Source organism: Typopeltis vanoorti, chromosome 11 (genome assembly GCF_054136105.1).
Source record: "Typopeltis vanoorti isolate ZY-2024b chromosome 11, IOZ_Tvanoo_1.0, whole genome shotgun sequence".
Classification (NCBI taxonomy): domain Eukaryota; kingdom Metazoa; phylum Arthropoda; class Arachnida; order Uropygi; family Thelyphonidae; genus Typopeltis; species Typopeltis vanoorti.
Window position 1 is genome coordinate 19603111 of NC_143559.1, and position 14030 is coordinate 19617140.

Below are 14030 nucleotides of genomic sequence, written 5' to 3' on the forward strand. Positions count from 1 at the left end.
GAACCGGGAACTAAACTGGAAAGATGGAGAAAAGTACTGGAAGAGAGAAGTATGAGACTGAGCAGAAGTAAGACAGAGTATATGTGTTGCACAGTGGGTGGCAGACAGGAGACAGATCTGGAGCTGGAAGGAAATGTCATCAGGAAGGTGAGAGACTTTAGATACTTAGGTTCAACAGTGGAAGAAGATGGAGGAGCCGAGAAGGAAGTGGGATGCAGGATACAAGCGGGTTGGAGGAACTGGAGGGAGATGGCTGGAGTGTTATGCGATAAGAGGGTGCCGATCAATCTGAAAGGCAAAATCTATAGGACAGTAGTGAGGCCAGCTATGACATATGCTATAGAAACTGTGGCCCTGAGGAAAAATAACATCAGCAGGATGGAAGAAGTAGCAGAGATGAGAATGCTTAGGTGAATGTGCGGTGTGACCAGAAAGGATCGTCTGAGAAATGACTATGTAATGGGAACAGTGAAAGTTATGAACTTAGGAGCGAAAATACAGGAGGCAAGGTTGAGATGGTTTGGTCATGTGATGAGGAGGGAGGACGAATATGTGGGAAGAAGGGTCATGCAGATGGATGTGCAAGGAAGGCGGAAGTGTGGGTGGCCAAAGAAGAGATGGAGAGAGCTGGTAGAAGAGGACTTGAGGATGAAGAACTTGGATGTGGTGACAGCCCAAGACTGGAAGGTGTGGAGGAGACTCATTATCAACAGTGACCCCACTTAAGTGGGAGAAACTGCAGACGAAGAAGAAGAAGAAGATTAGCTTTTCTCTTTTCTCCAAATTTTCCCAAAATATTTTTGTATGTCTAACAATGATTTCCTACTCTACCATTTAGATCCCCAACAAGGACTAACTTTCCCTTTTTCACTGTGTGGGTTGCTTTTTCTAAAGCCTCAAAAAATTCCTCCACTTCTACCTTGGTAGAACCTTCTGTGGGACCATAGGTACAAATAAGTGTCCAGTTACCCATTCTGATATTTGCCCACATTACTCTACTTGATATTGCCTGCCATTCAAGAAGATTAACCTCATATTTTGTGTTGAATACTGTAGCTACTAATTCTTTTCCCTGATTGTTATTGCCTGAATATAAGATTTTGTATTTCTTGCTTAGAAAGATCTTACCAGTTTTTGTCTTTTTTGTTTCAGTCACCCCTATTATGTCGATCTGGTACTTATCCAATTCCTCAGCTAGCTCCATTTTTTTGTTTGACATTCAGGCTTCTTATTGGTTTAAGCCAATCAGAATACAATTTGGTCAGCTAAATCCAAAATTGCCAGCCCATCCTCATTTGTTCAGTATCCAAGTAGATACCTAACAGAGTACATAACGAGAAGGTGAGGATTGGACATTAAGTCAGAAGCCGTGGTCAGTTCTCCTCATTCCTTTAAAATCTATGTGGAGGTCTCCTCTCACTTATACAGCTTTGACCCATATTTTTAGTAGATTACATCTCTGTAATCCATTAAGATGCTTTAAATGGCAGAAACATGGGCATGCCCAAACAGCCTGTCATGGCTCTACTAACTTGCATCCAATGTGGTGGTAAGGAACATGATAACTGGTCTGCAAAGAAAGCTAAATGTTTCAACTCTCAGGGACATCATCCGTCTTACTTTCATGCATGTCAGTAGTGGAAAGATGAAAAAGAAATATGAAAAATGAAAACAGAACAAAACGTATCATATCAGAATGCAAAAAAAGGAAGTTAGCCGCTACGACTACACCTGTGTTGAGATCCTCTTATGCTGAGAAGATGGCAACAAATATAATGTCAACAGCATTTCAAACGTGTCTATTCCACCATTTGATAATTTCACCATACTGAAACTTCATAATCATGAGTGCTTCTCTGTTGTGCACACCAAGTGCATGAGTGAGCCCTCCAGTCTTACTCCAGAAACAACTGCAAAAATGGTTCCATTTAATCTGAACCCACGTCAAAAAATTATGGCAAGGATATCACTTCAAGATAAACCACCAGACATTCCCACAGAAAAAAATGGATACTTTGGTATCTACTGAAAGTAAATTAAACTTGTCAACTGACTCTGACACATCAGATATATTGAATATTCTACCAGAGAAAGAGATGGACACTGGCCATCCATACTTCCCAAAATCAGTTGATAAAGATAAGCTCTCAACTCCTAAAATTTGGATAAGTCCAACAAAGCCAAAAGAGGAAAATTTTTATAATGGAACTGTTGTGGGTTTCTCTAGAATATTGATAATATCAAGGTTTTACTGCAGAAACACAGACTTCTCTGTGTCTGTCTGCAGGAAACATATATAAAACCAAATGAGGATCCTGCCTTATGAAATTCCATTGTGTCATAATCCTTTCCATCGTGTCAGCTTCATACTGGAATCAGTAGCAATTTTTCTTATATGTGGGATTTCTTATTATAGCATGTTCAATTTATTTAACAATGGATGCTGAGTTAAATTGATCTTGATTAATCTTATCTTGCAACTGCCTGAACCCATACTTCTTATGGGTTGTTTTTAATGAGCACAACATTCTGCAGAGTAGTGCCGACACAAATGGACGAGGTTGTGTCAGTGAATGAACCCTTGACACTAATAACCTCTCTCTCCTTTGAATAATAGACTTAATACTTTCTTCATATGCCTACCAACTCATATTCTGCAATTGATCCTACAATCTTCTCTCCTACCATTTTTTCCACTGCTTATGTGGGATGTTGAAGACAACATCTGCATAAGTGATTATTTTCCTGTTTTTTGCACAGCACAGTGTCTTCACATGAACCATGTTCTCCTACATGAATGCCCATATGGAAAATTGACCAGGCTGACTGGAATATTTTTCCCATCTTGCAAAATTTAATGCTGATACAGTTAGTTAAGCATCTATCAATGAAGCAGTAAAGTATGTAACAGATTTTCTCATCTACTACTCTATCTACTCTATACAAAGCTTTAGTGTAACCCACAATGCCAGACAGCCAAAAAAAAAAAAAAAAATCAACACAGAGCATGGGGTATATTTCTTAAAAATCCCACCACATCAAATTTATTAGCTTTTAAGCATGCTCAGTCCAAAGCACATTATATGAAACTCCAGAGTAAAAAACAATCTTGAATCCAGTTTACCTCACCAATCAATCAAACAGCTCATGGTCATGACTGTCTGTTTGATTGATTGATGGTCATTCAAATTTCGCTGATGGTGTATCAGTTTATGAAAGCAATAAGCTATTTTTTTTTATTAGTTTCCAACATGTTTTTAGGTGATTTCTCAGTGATCCTTTTGAACCACCTACAAAATTAAAAAAATATTCAACTCCTTTGAGGATCCCCTTCGCCTCTCCCACAATCCCACTCTGAGGTATATTGAATCTTCAGTGCACCTGTTACTTACTTATATTGGTGAAACTGGATGCACAGTTGCAATCCACGGTAAATCAGATATAGCTTTCATAGCTTAAACTGACACACACCATCAGCGAGATTTGAATGGCCATCAATCAAACAGACAGTAATGTCTGTTTGATTGATGGTCATTGAGCTGATTGATTGCTTGATGAGGTAAACTGAGTCCAAGATCCAAGAGGAAAGAATTTTTAGCATTAGTTAGTGCCACCTTGGCAAAAATGATAGGCATTAGTGAGACTTGGCTAACAGCAGATGATATAGTTACAGGTTCCCTGTAACTATATCATCTGCTGATATAGTTTAGTATTTTCAGGAAAGATAGAGAAGATAGGATGGGGGAGGGGTACTGCTGAAGATAACAGATGAATTGCAGACAAAAAGAATAAGAGAGAGACAAGAGGATGGCTGTCCATTTGAACTAATGTGGGGTGAGAGTAAGGCCAGTAGGACAAAATGTACAATTGGTTGTTGCTGTAGACCAGGGAGTTCCAGAGATGATCTGGAAGACATTAAACCAAGTTAGTACAGTGAGTACTGGCTGAGTGAGTAAGATCACATGGTAGGAAAGAAATAGAATTTATACACCTACTAAGAGATAACGTAGCATGTGATGGGCCTGGTCATCTGATCAGAAGAGCTATGCATAACCAAGGTGACAACATTGCCTCCATTTGGTGAAAGTGTCCATGCTCTCTTGACTTGGGAGATTGTAAAACATGTGGAATATTCTATCAAGAAGGGGTATTTGTGGAACTACAAGGCAGGTGATTATGACATGCTTAGGAAAAAGCTTACATCTATACCAATCTTAGGATGTTAGTATCTTAAATCTTAGGATGTTAGTAGCGCATGGGATATAGTTAAGGGTCATCTAGAGGAAGCAATATTAAATTGTATACCTAAGATAAGGAAGGTTAATCAGATAGGAGATAGATGGATGAGTAATATCATTAAGCATGAGCTGCAGAAGAAGAAAATGCTGTGGAGGGTATATAAAGAAAAAGGTGACCAGCAAACTCATGAAGAGTGCAGGGCTCAGGCAGGAAAAGTGACCAGCATGGCAGAGAAGGCATAATCAGATTATGAGAAGAATCTAGCCAAATAGGCCAAAGGAAATCCCAAAGTGTTCTTCCATTAAGTGGTAAGTAAGAGGAATAATAAATATGGAAGATTATCCTTAATGAGTGGTGATGGTCACAAGGAGACAGAATTAAATAGTTGAATTATTGAGCAACTATTTTGTAAGGGTGTATCGTCTTAGTGAGGTTACTGCTTTAACATATGTGACAGACCCTGATGTGGGAATAGAGGCAGATGAATTGGAGATTCTCAAGATATTGCAGAATCTCAGTGTAAATATTTTTGGCATTAGTTAGTGCCACCTTGGCAAAAATGATAGGCATTAGTGAGACTTGGCTATTTGGGATATCATTAGATGGGCTAGGATTTTGTGAGAATGTGCAAGAGAACTGGCAATGCTTCTGACTAGGCTCCTTAATTTAAGTCTCAGCTCTGGTAGAGTTCCAAGGGAGTGGAAAGAGGGCAAAATAATTCTCTTGCATAAGGCAGGTTCTAAGACTGCAGTAGCAAATTATAGATCAATTAGTATCTCAGGCGTGGTCATAAAAGTACTAGAAAAATTGCTCAAAAAGAGAATTCTAGATAAAAATATGATACTGTATGATGGTCAACATAGCTCTGTGAAGAGACGGTCATGCCTTAGTAGTTTACTAACTTTTTATTGTAGCTGAGTTTGATAAAAGAAATGGCTACAAGATGATTTTGTTGGATTTTGCAAAGGTATTTGACAGAATACATGGAAGACTCTCATGCAAATTAGAACAAATGGGGATGGACATGACACTGGTTAAGTGGATGAGTGGGTGGCTGCTGGATAGATATCAAAAATTGGTATAGGCAGGGCAGAATCGAGGTGGTTTAGTGCTGGTACTATTGCTGTTTAACTTGTACATAAATGATATAGGAAATAACCTGAAAGGATATATTCAGTTGTTTGCTGATGCAAAATTAGTAGCATAATAGTTAATCAAAGCAATGTGGAGAGCTTGCAGGATAATTTACATAGGCTGTCAATATTGGCAATAGATAATAGCTATCAGTTTAATGTGGAGAAATTGAAAGTTATGCATTTTGGGATAAATAGATTACGAGCTGTGTATGTAGGACATTGATGGCCTTGTACTCCATTAAATAGATGAAACTAGAGATTGAGGTAGTGGTAGACAGAGAGTTAAAGTTTAGAGGACATATTGCTGAGGTTCCCCATAACATTACTAGGCTATTGAAGAACACATTAACATGTAGAGATAAGGAATTTATTATTCATTTTTTATAAGCTTTGATATGCCCACATCTGGATTAATGTGCTCAAGTCTGGTCCTCTGGGTTTCTTGGGGGGTTGAGGAGGAGGCAGTGGAGAGGATTCAGAGGCAAGTGACCAAGATGGTGAGTGGCCTGTGGAATGTTCTCTATGAGGATAGATTGAGGGTGTGTGGAATGCAGAAATTGGTTGATAGGAGAAAAGAGGTGATATGATAGAAACATTTAAGTTGATTAAATTTAGGGTTTTATAGGATTGATGCAGGGGAAATGTTTCAGTATTTGGTTAAAGGAACCAGAACAAGGGGTCATCCCTGCAAGTTGAATAAAGGTGTGGTTAATAGGGGTGTGAGGACTAGATTTTTTGCTTGGAGAGTTGTGAGTGAGTGGAATGGGTTGTCAGAGCCAGTTGTGAGTGCTTTGTCTGTTAATGGATTCAAGGAGAGGTATAATAGATTGTGTGGAAAGATTTGCTCTCTGGCAACGAGTCTTTAGACCTCCATGAAGGTGCTTGTATAATAATAATAACTTGTTTCATATTCTCCAGAAAACGATCACTAGGACTTGAAGCAATAATTTCAGTCCTTATTTCATATATTCGCCATCATCAGTATTGTTTTTGTTATAATTTATCTGTTACTAATCTCTAGCCAAACATATAACAGTAGTCTAGCTTTGATGTAGTAGGTTTTTTTCCCCTTACCAAAGGTATGGTCGGTAGTGTTAGCAGTTGACTAAATTAGTGTTGCTTCAGCATATTATGTCTATTTTAATATAGCTTATCCCATTGTATGTATATATTATTATTTAAAATTTTAAATTATTTAATATTTAAAAAAAAAATTATTACATAACACCTCGAGGGAGGGCACTTGCTCTACAACTCTCCATCTCCACCACTCCACTAGCTGCAGCTACCTTCATCATCTACACCAGTGCCATCTACTGCCAACTGCACCACTATTTTCACAGACAATCGCAAACATCCATGCCCACAGCGGGATTTGAACCCGCAGCCTTTTGGCTGGAAAGCAGATACGATAAACACTCGGCCGACCAGGCTGGCAATATATATATATACTCTAACTGATGACCTTGATATGAAGGTTTTAATGTTCGGTAATTGCTTTGGTTTATATTGAATTGAAGTTATTCTAACATGGTAGTTGTCCCCATAGTTTATTATGATGATGCTAATCACTCTGTAACTATGGTAGAAAGGAGTATACTAAACCTAAATTCAATCTACTTTTAACATGTATCTGAGACTTGGTTTAGAAATAAAACATATAGCATGATGAGAGACTGGAAACTGCAGACATGAGAATTCTGCAGAAATTTAGGAGAATGAACAGTCAACATGACTTGCCGAATTCTATTAAAAATAACAAAAATAGAAAAGAAAATTGATATCCATAATATTTCAGAATGTGTTACCTGATCTAGTGTATCATGGCATGATTATTTAAACAGAGTGATAGATAAAAGATTAACAGAACAAGTTTTTGAAGGCAGAATAATAGACCTATTATTATTATTATTATTATTACGGGTTTCTCCATGGAGTCAGTAGACTCATCGCAGGAGACCAAACTATCAAAATAATATCTATCATATCTCTTCTTGAATTCATTTACAGACAAAGAGCTCACAACTGAGTCAGGCAATGCATTCCACTCATTCACCACCTCCAGGCGAAAAACCTCGTTCTCACACCCTTGTCAACCACACTTTTCCTTAATTTTCAGGGATGACCTCTTGTTCTTCCATCACTATCACACAGCTGAAACATTACCCCTGCATCAATTTTATAAAAACCTTTTAGTAATTTAAATGTTTCTATCATATCCCCTCTTCTCTGACTATCAACCAAACTCTGCAATCCACAAGCTCTCAATCTATCAAAGTAGGGAGCATTTTTTACATCACTCACCAACTTAGTCACTCTCCTCTGAACACTCTCCACAATCTCCTCATCTCCAATGAATCCAGGTGACCAGACCTGAGCACAGTAATCCAAATGTGAAATATCAATGCTTTACAAAGAGGAATAATAACCTCTTTATCTCTGGATGTTAGTGTGTTCCTCAATCATCATCACGTGTATCAAGGATTTAGGCCTAGCATGGCCTGTTCTGGCCTTAGTAGTCATCGTTGAATCGTTTAAGAGGACGTTCTGGTTTTCTTTTTCCTAATGGCTTGTACTTTCAGGCTTGTTTTGGTAATCTTTCTGTTTTCATTCTTTGAACGTGTTCTATTCATTTATGTTTATATTTTTTAATTTTTTCTATTACTGGTTCTTGGTTTAATTCTTTCATAATTTCTTAGTTTCTTTTGTGATCAAATAGGGTATACTTTGCAATTTTTCTCACAAACTTCATTTCTGCTGTTACTGGTCTTTGTTTTGTCTTTTTGTTTTATTGTCCAGATTTCGCTTCCATACATTAAGACTGTTAGGGCTAATGTATGGAAGAGGACGTATACTTTTAGTCTGGTTTGTTTTTGAACTAGGTTTGGTTTAAATATAGAGTTAATTACTCCTGTTATTTTTAAATATTTTGCAATTTTTACGTTTATTTCTTTTTCATTTTCATATGTGATCATACATCCTAGGTAGTTAAATGAATTCACCTGTTCTAAGATCTTGTTATCTATTACTATTTTAGTTCTTGCTGGATCTTGTCCTTTAAAGGCCATAGGTTTTTATTTTTCTGTTGATATTATCATACCATAATCTTTGGCTATCTCATTCAGATCAAAAATAGCTTTCTGTAAGTTATCTTCAGAATTTATAATTATTATTTGGTCGTCGGCAAAGAGGATAGTGTTTAAGTTTACTGTAGGAGAAAATTTAATTCCTTGGTGTAAATTTTTATTCCATTTTATTATTATTTCATTTAAATAGATATTAAAAAGGGTTGCTGAGAGGGGACACCCCTGTCAGACCCCTTGGTTTATCTCTCTCGTATATGATAGCTCATGATTTAATCTTATTTGTATTTGATTATTTTCATATATACTTGTGATAGCTTTTAGGATATTATTTAGTATTTGTCTTTCTTTTAATATGTTAAATAATATGTTTCTTTTAACTTGGTCAAAGCTTTTTCAAAGTCAATAAATGCAATATGTGTTTCTAAATTGTATTCTCTTCTTTTCTCTATGATTAATTTTAGGCAAAAGGCCGGGTCTATACATGATTGTCCTTTTCTAAATCCATTCTGTACTTCTAACATAAAGTTTTCGGAATATTTCATTAGTTTGCTATTTAACATTCTGCTATATATTTTGTAACAGGAATTTAGTATATTTACTGATACCTCTATAGTTTTTAGGGTTATCTCTATTACCTTTTTTAAAGATAGGAATCATAATTGCTTTTTTCCATTCTATTGGGGGGATACCAGTTGAATAAATTTTATTTACAAATAATAAGTCTTTCTTTGAATCTTGTTCCTGCGTATTTATGTAGTTCTGAACCTAGCTTATCTTCTCCAGTTTCTTGTTTCTTTCGGACTGATTCTAATTCTTCTTTAGTTATTTCCTTTTCATTTTCGTTAATTGTTTGCCAGTTGTATTTTTTAAAATATTTGTCTGTCCACAGTTCTGTGTAGTAATTTAGAAATTCTTCTAATTTCAATTCAGTGTTTAATTTTATGTTTTCTTTGGTATCTGCATTTAAGTGTTTCAAAATCTTATATACATTGGGTCTTATTTTATATAAATCATGTTCTAAATTTGAAACAAATTTGTTCCATGATTCTCTATGTCTTTTTCTGACTTCTCTTTTAGCTATGACTCTTATTTTTTTATATTCTATTTCATCTTCTAATCTTTTACTGCTTAACCATTTGTGATAGGCTTCTTTTTTCTTTTTGATCATTTCTTTGATTGTATCATTCCAGATCTTCAGTTTTTTCCTTTTATTGAATTTTTTGGTCTTTCCTAAGCTTTCATTTGCTGCTACATTTAGTATCGTTTTTATATTAAGCCATTCTATTTGTATTTCTTCATTTTGTTTTATTTTATCTAGATATTGGTTAATTCTTTGATCATATAGCCATTGTACATTTATGTCATTCAATAGTCTAGTTTTATAAACAAATGTTTCAAATTTTCTTTCTGTTCTTGTTACTTGTAGCCATTTAGGTGGTAATCTTAATTTTATTTTAACAAGGAAATGATCACTGCTTATTTCATATCCTCTGTGAACTCTAACATCTAGTGAAAATTTTGATGTCTTTTCATTTAATATAAAGTAATCTAATATTGATTTCCATCCTCTTGCTGCCCAAGTATATTTATGTATGTCTTTATGTTTATAGAAGGAATTCATTATTTTTAGGTTATTATAAACTACAAAGTCAATCAATTTTTTGATTTTTTACCATTTCTGTTTAGAGTGTGTTCTCCATGTATTCCTATATTATTATTAATTTTTGTGTTTCCAATTCTTGCATTTAAGTCTCCTGCTAAAATTATGTAATCATTTTTATTTATTTTATTATATATGTTTTGTAGCTGATTATAAAAATCAATATTATCCTTTTCTCTTCCTTCTTCTGGTGCATATAAACCAATTATTGTTAAATAGCTTCTATCTATTTTTATTCTAGCTTCTATTATTCTTTCATTCCATAATTTATAATGTTTTAATTATTTTGAAAGGGAGTTATGAATCCAAATCATGACTCCTACTTGCTCTTTGGTCTCTGTCAACTCCACTGTATATCACATTAAAATTTTCAGTTCTCATAGTTCCTTTTAATTTCTTTTTTGTTTCAGTGATTACTGCTATTTTAAAATTTCTTTCATTTAATAACTGGTCTAATTCTATTTCTTTATATGCTATTCCTCTTACATTCCAGTTTGCTATGTGTATTATATTTTGTCGTTTCCATTTTTGTTTTACCTTTTCCATTCCAGGGTCATTTCCCATAGATTCAATCCGATTATCTTTTTCTGTCAGCTTACAAGTAGGATTATGTTCTCCATGTCAGGGGACTAGCCTGAAGATGGAATAGTTCAGTGGTAGGGCTGCTACTTTAAGGCTTCTGAACTAGCCTTCTTCCGAATTTAAACCCATAGGAGGAATAGGGTATATTGAAAGGGAAACAGTAGATTATAGAAGAATTATAGTAAGATTTATAGAGAGGGCATAGTTGTAAGGCCAGAAATGAAAAGACCCATGGGCCTCGAGTACTCTAATAGCATAAGGGTCATAAAATAAAAAGAGTTGGCTGAGAAGGCCTTATAAGAAAGATTAAATTAAATGGATCTTCCTTAAAGTAGAAGAAGGAGAGGATAGATCCAGCTAAGGGTCCATGGGAGTGCCGCTTCCCTTACAATCAAGATGATTGCCCCTTATGGCCCTGTTGGTCCATGAGTCCTTATTCAGTATATTCGGACCACCCCACCATATATATACACACACACAGATGCGCGCATGCACACACACACATGATGGGCTCCCCTATCTGCCACCCAGGGGATGCGCTCTCTAGGGGTTACAGGGTCCCCCAAGAGGTGTGTTCCTCAATAACCAAGTAATTCTATTTGCAATCTTGGACAGCTTAGCAATGTGTCTCCTGAACTTCTCCCTATCCACCAACACCCTTAGGTCCCTAGCCTCATCAATCTCTTGGAGTACCGTTTCATCAGTGTAGTATACAGCTGGTAATCTTTTAATCCCAAAATGCATAACTTTACACTTTTCCACATTGAACTGACATCCATTACCTTTTGCCCATTTTGCCAGCTTATTTAAATCATCCTGCAAACTCTCAACATCAGATTGATTATTTATTGTACTACCCAATTTTGCATCATCAGCAAACAACTGAATATCTCCCTTTAAGTCATTTCCTATATCATTTATGTACAAATTAAACAACAATGGCCCAAGCACAGAGCCCTGAGGCATACCACTGGTCACCTGCCTCATCCTGGACTCTGCTCCTCCATACACCACCTTCTCGTATCTCTCCCTGAGGCATTCTCCTATCCATATCAGCAGTTTAGTATCCATCCCCATCTGCTCCAATTTGCACAACATGGGATATCCTGTCAAAAGCCTTAGCAAAATCCAGAAGTACCACTGTGTAGCCATTTCCTTTGTCCAAATCAGTTAATAAATTGCTACGGCAGGATTGTCCTTTAACAAAACCATGTTGGACCCTACAGAGTATCATATCCTGATCCACCCATTCTTGAATTTTGTCTTTAACCAACTTTTCCAATACTTTTACCACCACTCCCGAGATGGTGATTGGCCTGTAATTAACTACTGCAGTTTTAGAACCACCTTTATGAAAAGGAACTACTTGCCATGACTCAGAGGAAGACCAAGATGTTGAAGTGCTCTTTCTATTATAGTTAGGAATGCTTTAGGAGACAGAAATGTGAGAACTGATTATGTTTGAGATTCAACTAGTAAAAGGTCCAATTTGGAAGAAAAACATGGATAGGAAATGGAAACTTTAATTGGATATTATCGTGTTATCAACACCTCTTCAGAGTATATGGCAGTGTGATGGTAAAGATGGTTCTTCATTATGCAACTATTAATAATGATGATGAGTATTCCATTCACACACCTTGATAATTCTTTTAACTTCATTCTAAGAGATGCTGAATATTTAATTTGCTTCTTAGAATATAAAAATATTTCACCTGAAATAGTGATTTGAACTTGTTTTAGAATGCATTCAAAATGAATATATACAGGGTGTTCGGGATAAATTTGACAGTTTCGTAAGGAAAAAGAAAATCTTCTTTGTATCTATTAAATTTAATGAATTGACAAAAAAACATTACAGGCAGAGTTAATTACAATACTATCAACAAGATTTACTCAAAATAACCACCATTAGCATCGATCACAGCTTCAATTCTGCTTCGGAACCTCGAACAAGCTGATGCTACAGTCTCCCTGGGAAGGGCCGCAAAAACTGTTTTAATTTTATCCATTAACTGGGCTTTTGTATTACTGGAAGTGCGATTGGTGTCTTTTTCAACTGCGCCCCATACAAAATAATCCATGGGGTTAAGGTCTGGGGAGTTTGGACTGGTGAAGTCGTAGAAATTTTCAGACAACCATTTTTGACTTTTCCCAGAGGTCTGGCAAGGGGCCGAATCCTGCTGCCATACGTACGGCCTACCATTGGCTACCCTTGTTATCCAGGGCTTGACTACAGTTAGCAACTCCACGAACAAAGCCCGAATTCCAATGCCAGGGTTCTTCAACACCTGTTCCTGCAGATTTGCGAGGAATTCTGCTGTACGAACGCAATCAGATCGTCTGCTAGGGATCTTTCTTCTTGCTACATCCTCGTAGTCACCATTGCAAGTCTCTAGTTCATGCCTGATTGTTTTTACTGTATTCAGGGAGCATTGGGCAGCAGTCGTAATATCCTTATTTTGATGGCGGGCACGAATCATCATGATACAAGTTATTCTCTTCCATGATTCAGGTGGGTTCCAGCTATCCATCCTTTCTGACATCTTGTATATGAATGAAGAAGGGTCCAAACTTTTAAATGAAGAGAAGTGTGTGTTAATACATGTAACTTACGGAAAAATATAATTAATTATAAATATGTCAAATTTATCCCGAACACCCTGTATATATATATATATATATTTTTTTTTTTTAATATAAATTATCATTTTATTTAGAAACATTCAGGAACTACTACATCTCCAATGCTCGTGAACGAGTGGAGGAGTTCTAGTCTTGAAGAACGGCTTCATTATGCATTAGTAAAGGTAGTGTTTTCATTTTCATAACTTTATGTGTAGGTATTATAGTCTAAATATTGTATGGCATGCTCATCTACAAGGTCAAATTTTAATAAATAGTGGAAATGCATAAAACATATAACAGTGTGATTAACAAAGTTTATTTTTCACTTGGTTAGACTATAATAAATTTAGTTTAATCCTTTATCCAAGTGTTAGCAAACAAAGTTTGCACCTGAAAATATCTTCAGGACTGGGGTAAGGTAGTACAGCACTGGGTAACTCGTAGCAAAGGTGGATCAAGCTAACATCAATCCTATCTCGGTATCTCCCATAATGCAAAACACATCTCCTTGCGGATATGTATAATGTTATGCATTGAGGGAAGGGCCACTACCCAGACTAGTTTCGACTTTATTGAGGTCTCTTCAGTGGGAGACTATTTATTTTAGTCTAACCAAGTGAAAAATAAACTTTCAACATCTTTCCCTAAATCCAGAGTAATTTAATAAAAAAAGGTGGCACTCCTTTTGGCAACTCCTAT

General features: G+C 36.1%; 1 protein-coding gene across 3 annotated transcripts in view; it reads left to right on the top strand.

Moving 5' to 3' along the window:
* The window catches only part of LOC150101351 (methionine synthase-like), an 815136-nt gene that overhangs the window by 412443 nt on the left and 388663 nt on the right, over positions 1–14030 (top strand). For all 3 annotated transcript variants that reach the window (XM_090400909.1, XM_090400910.1, XM_090400911.1), the window contains exon 20: positions 13424–13513. In XM_090400909.1, coding sequence (XP_090257035.1) covers positions 13424–13513 — 90 coding nt within the window. The remainder of the gene's footprint in view (positions 1–13423; positions 13514–14030) is intronic.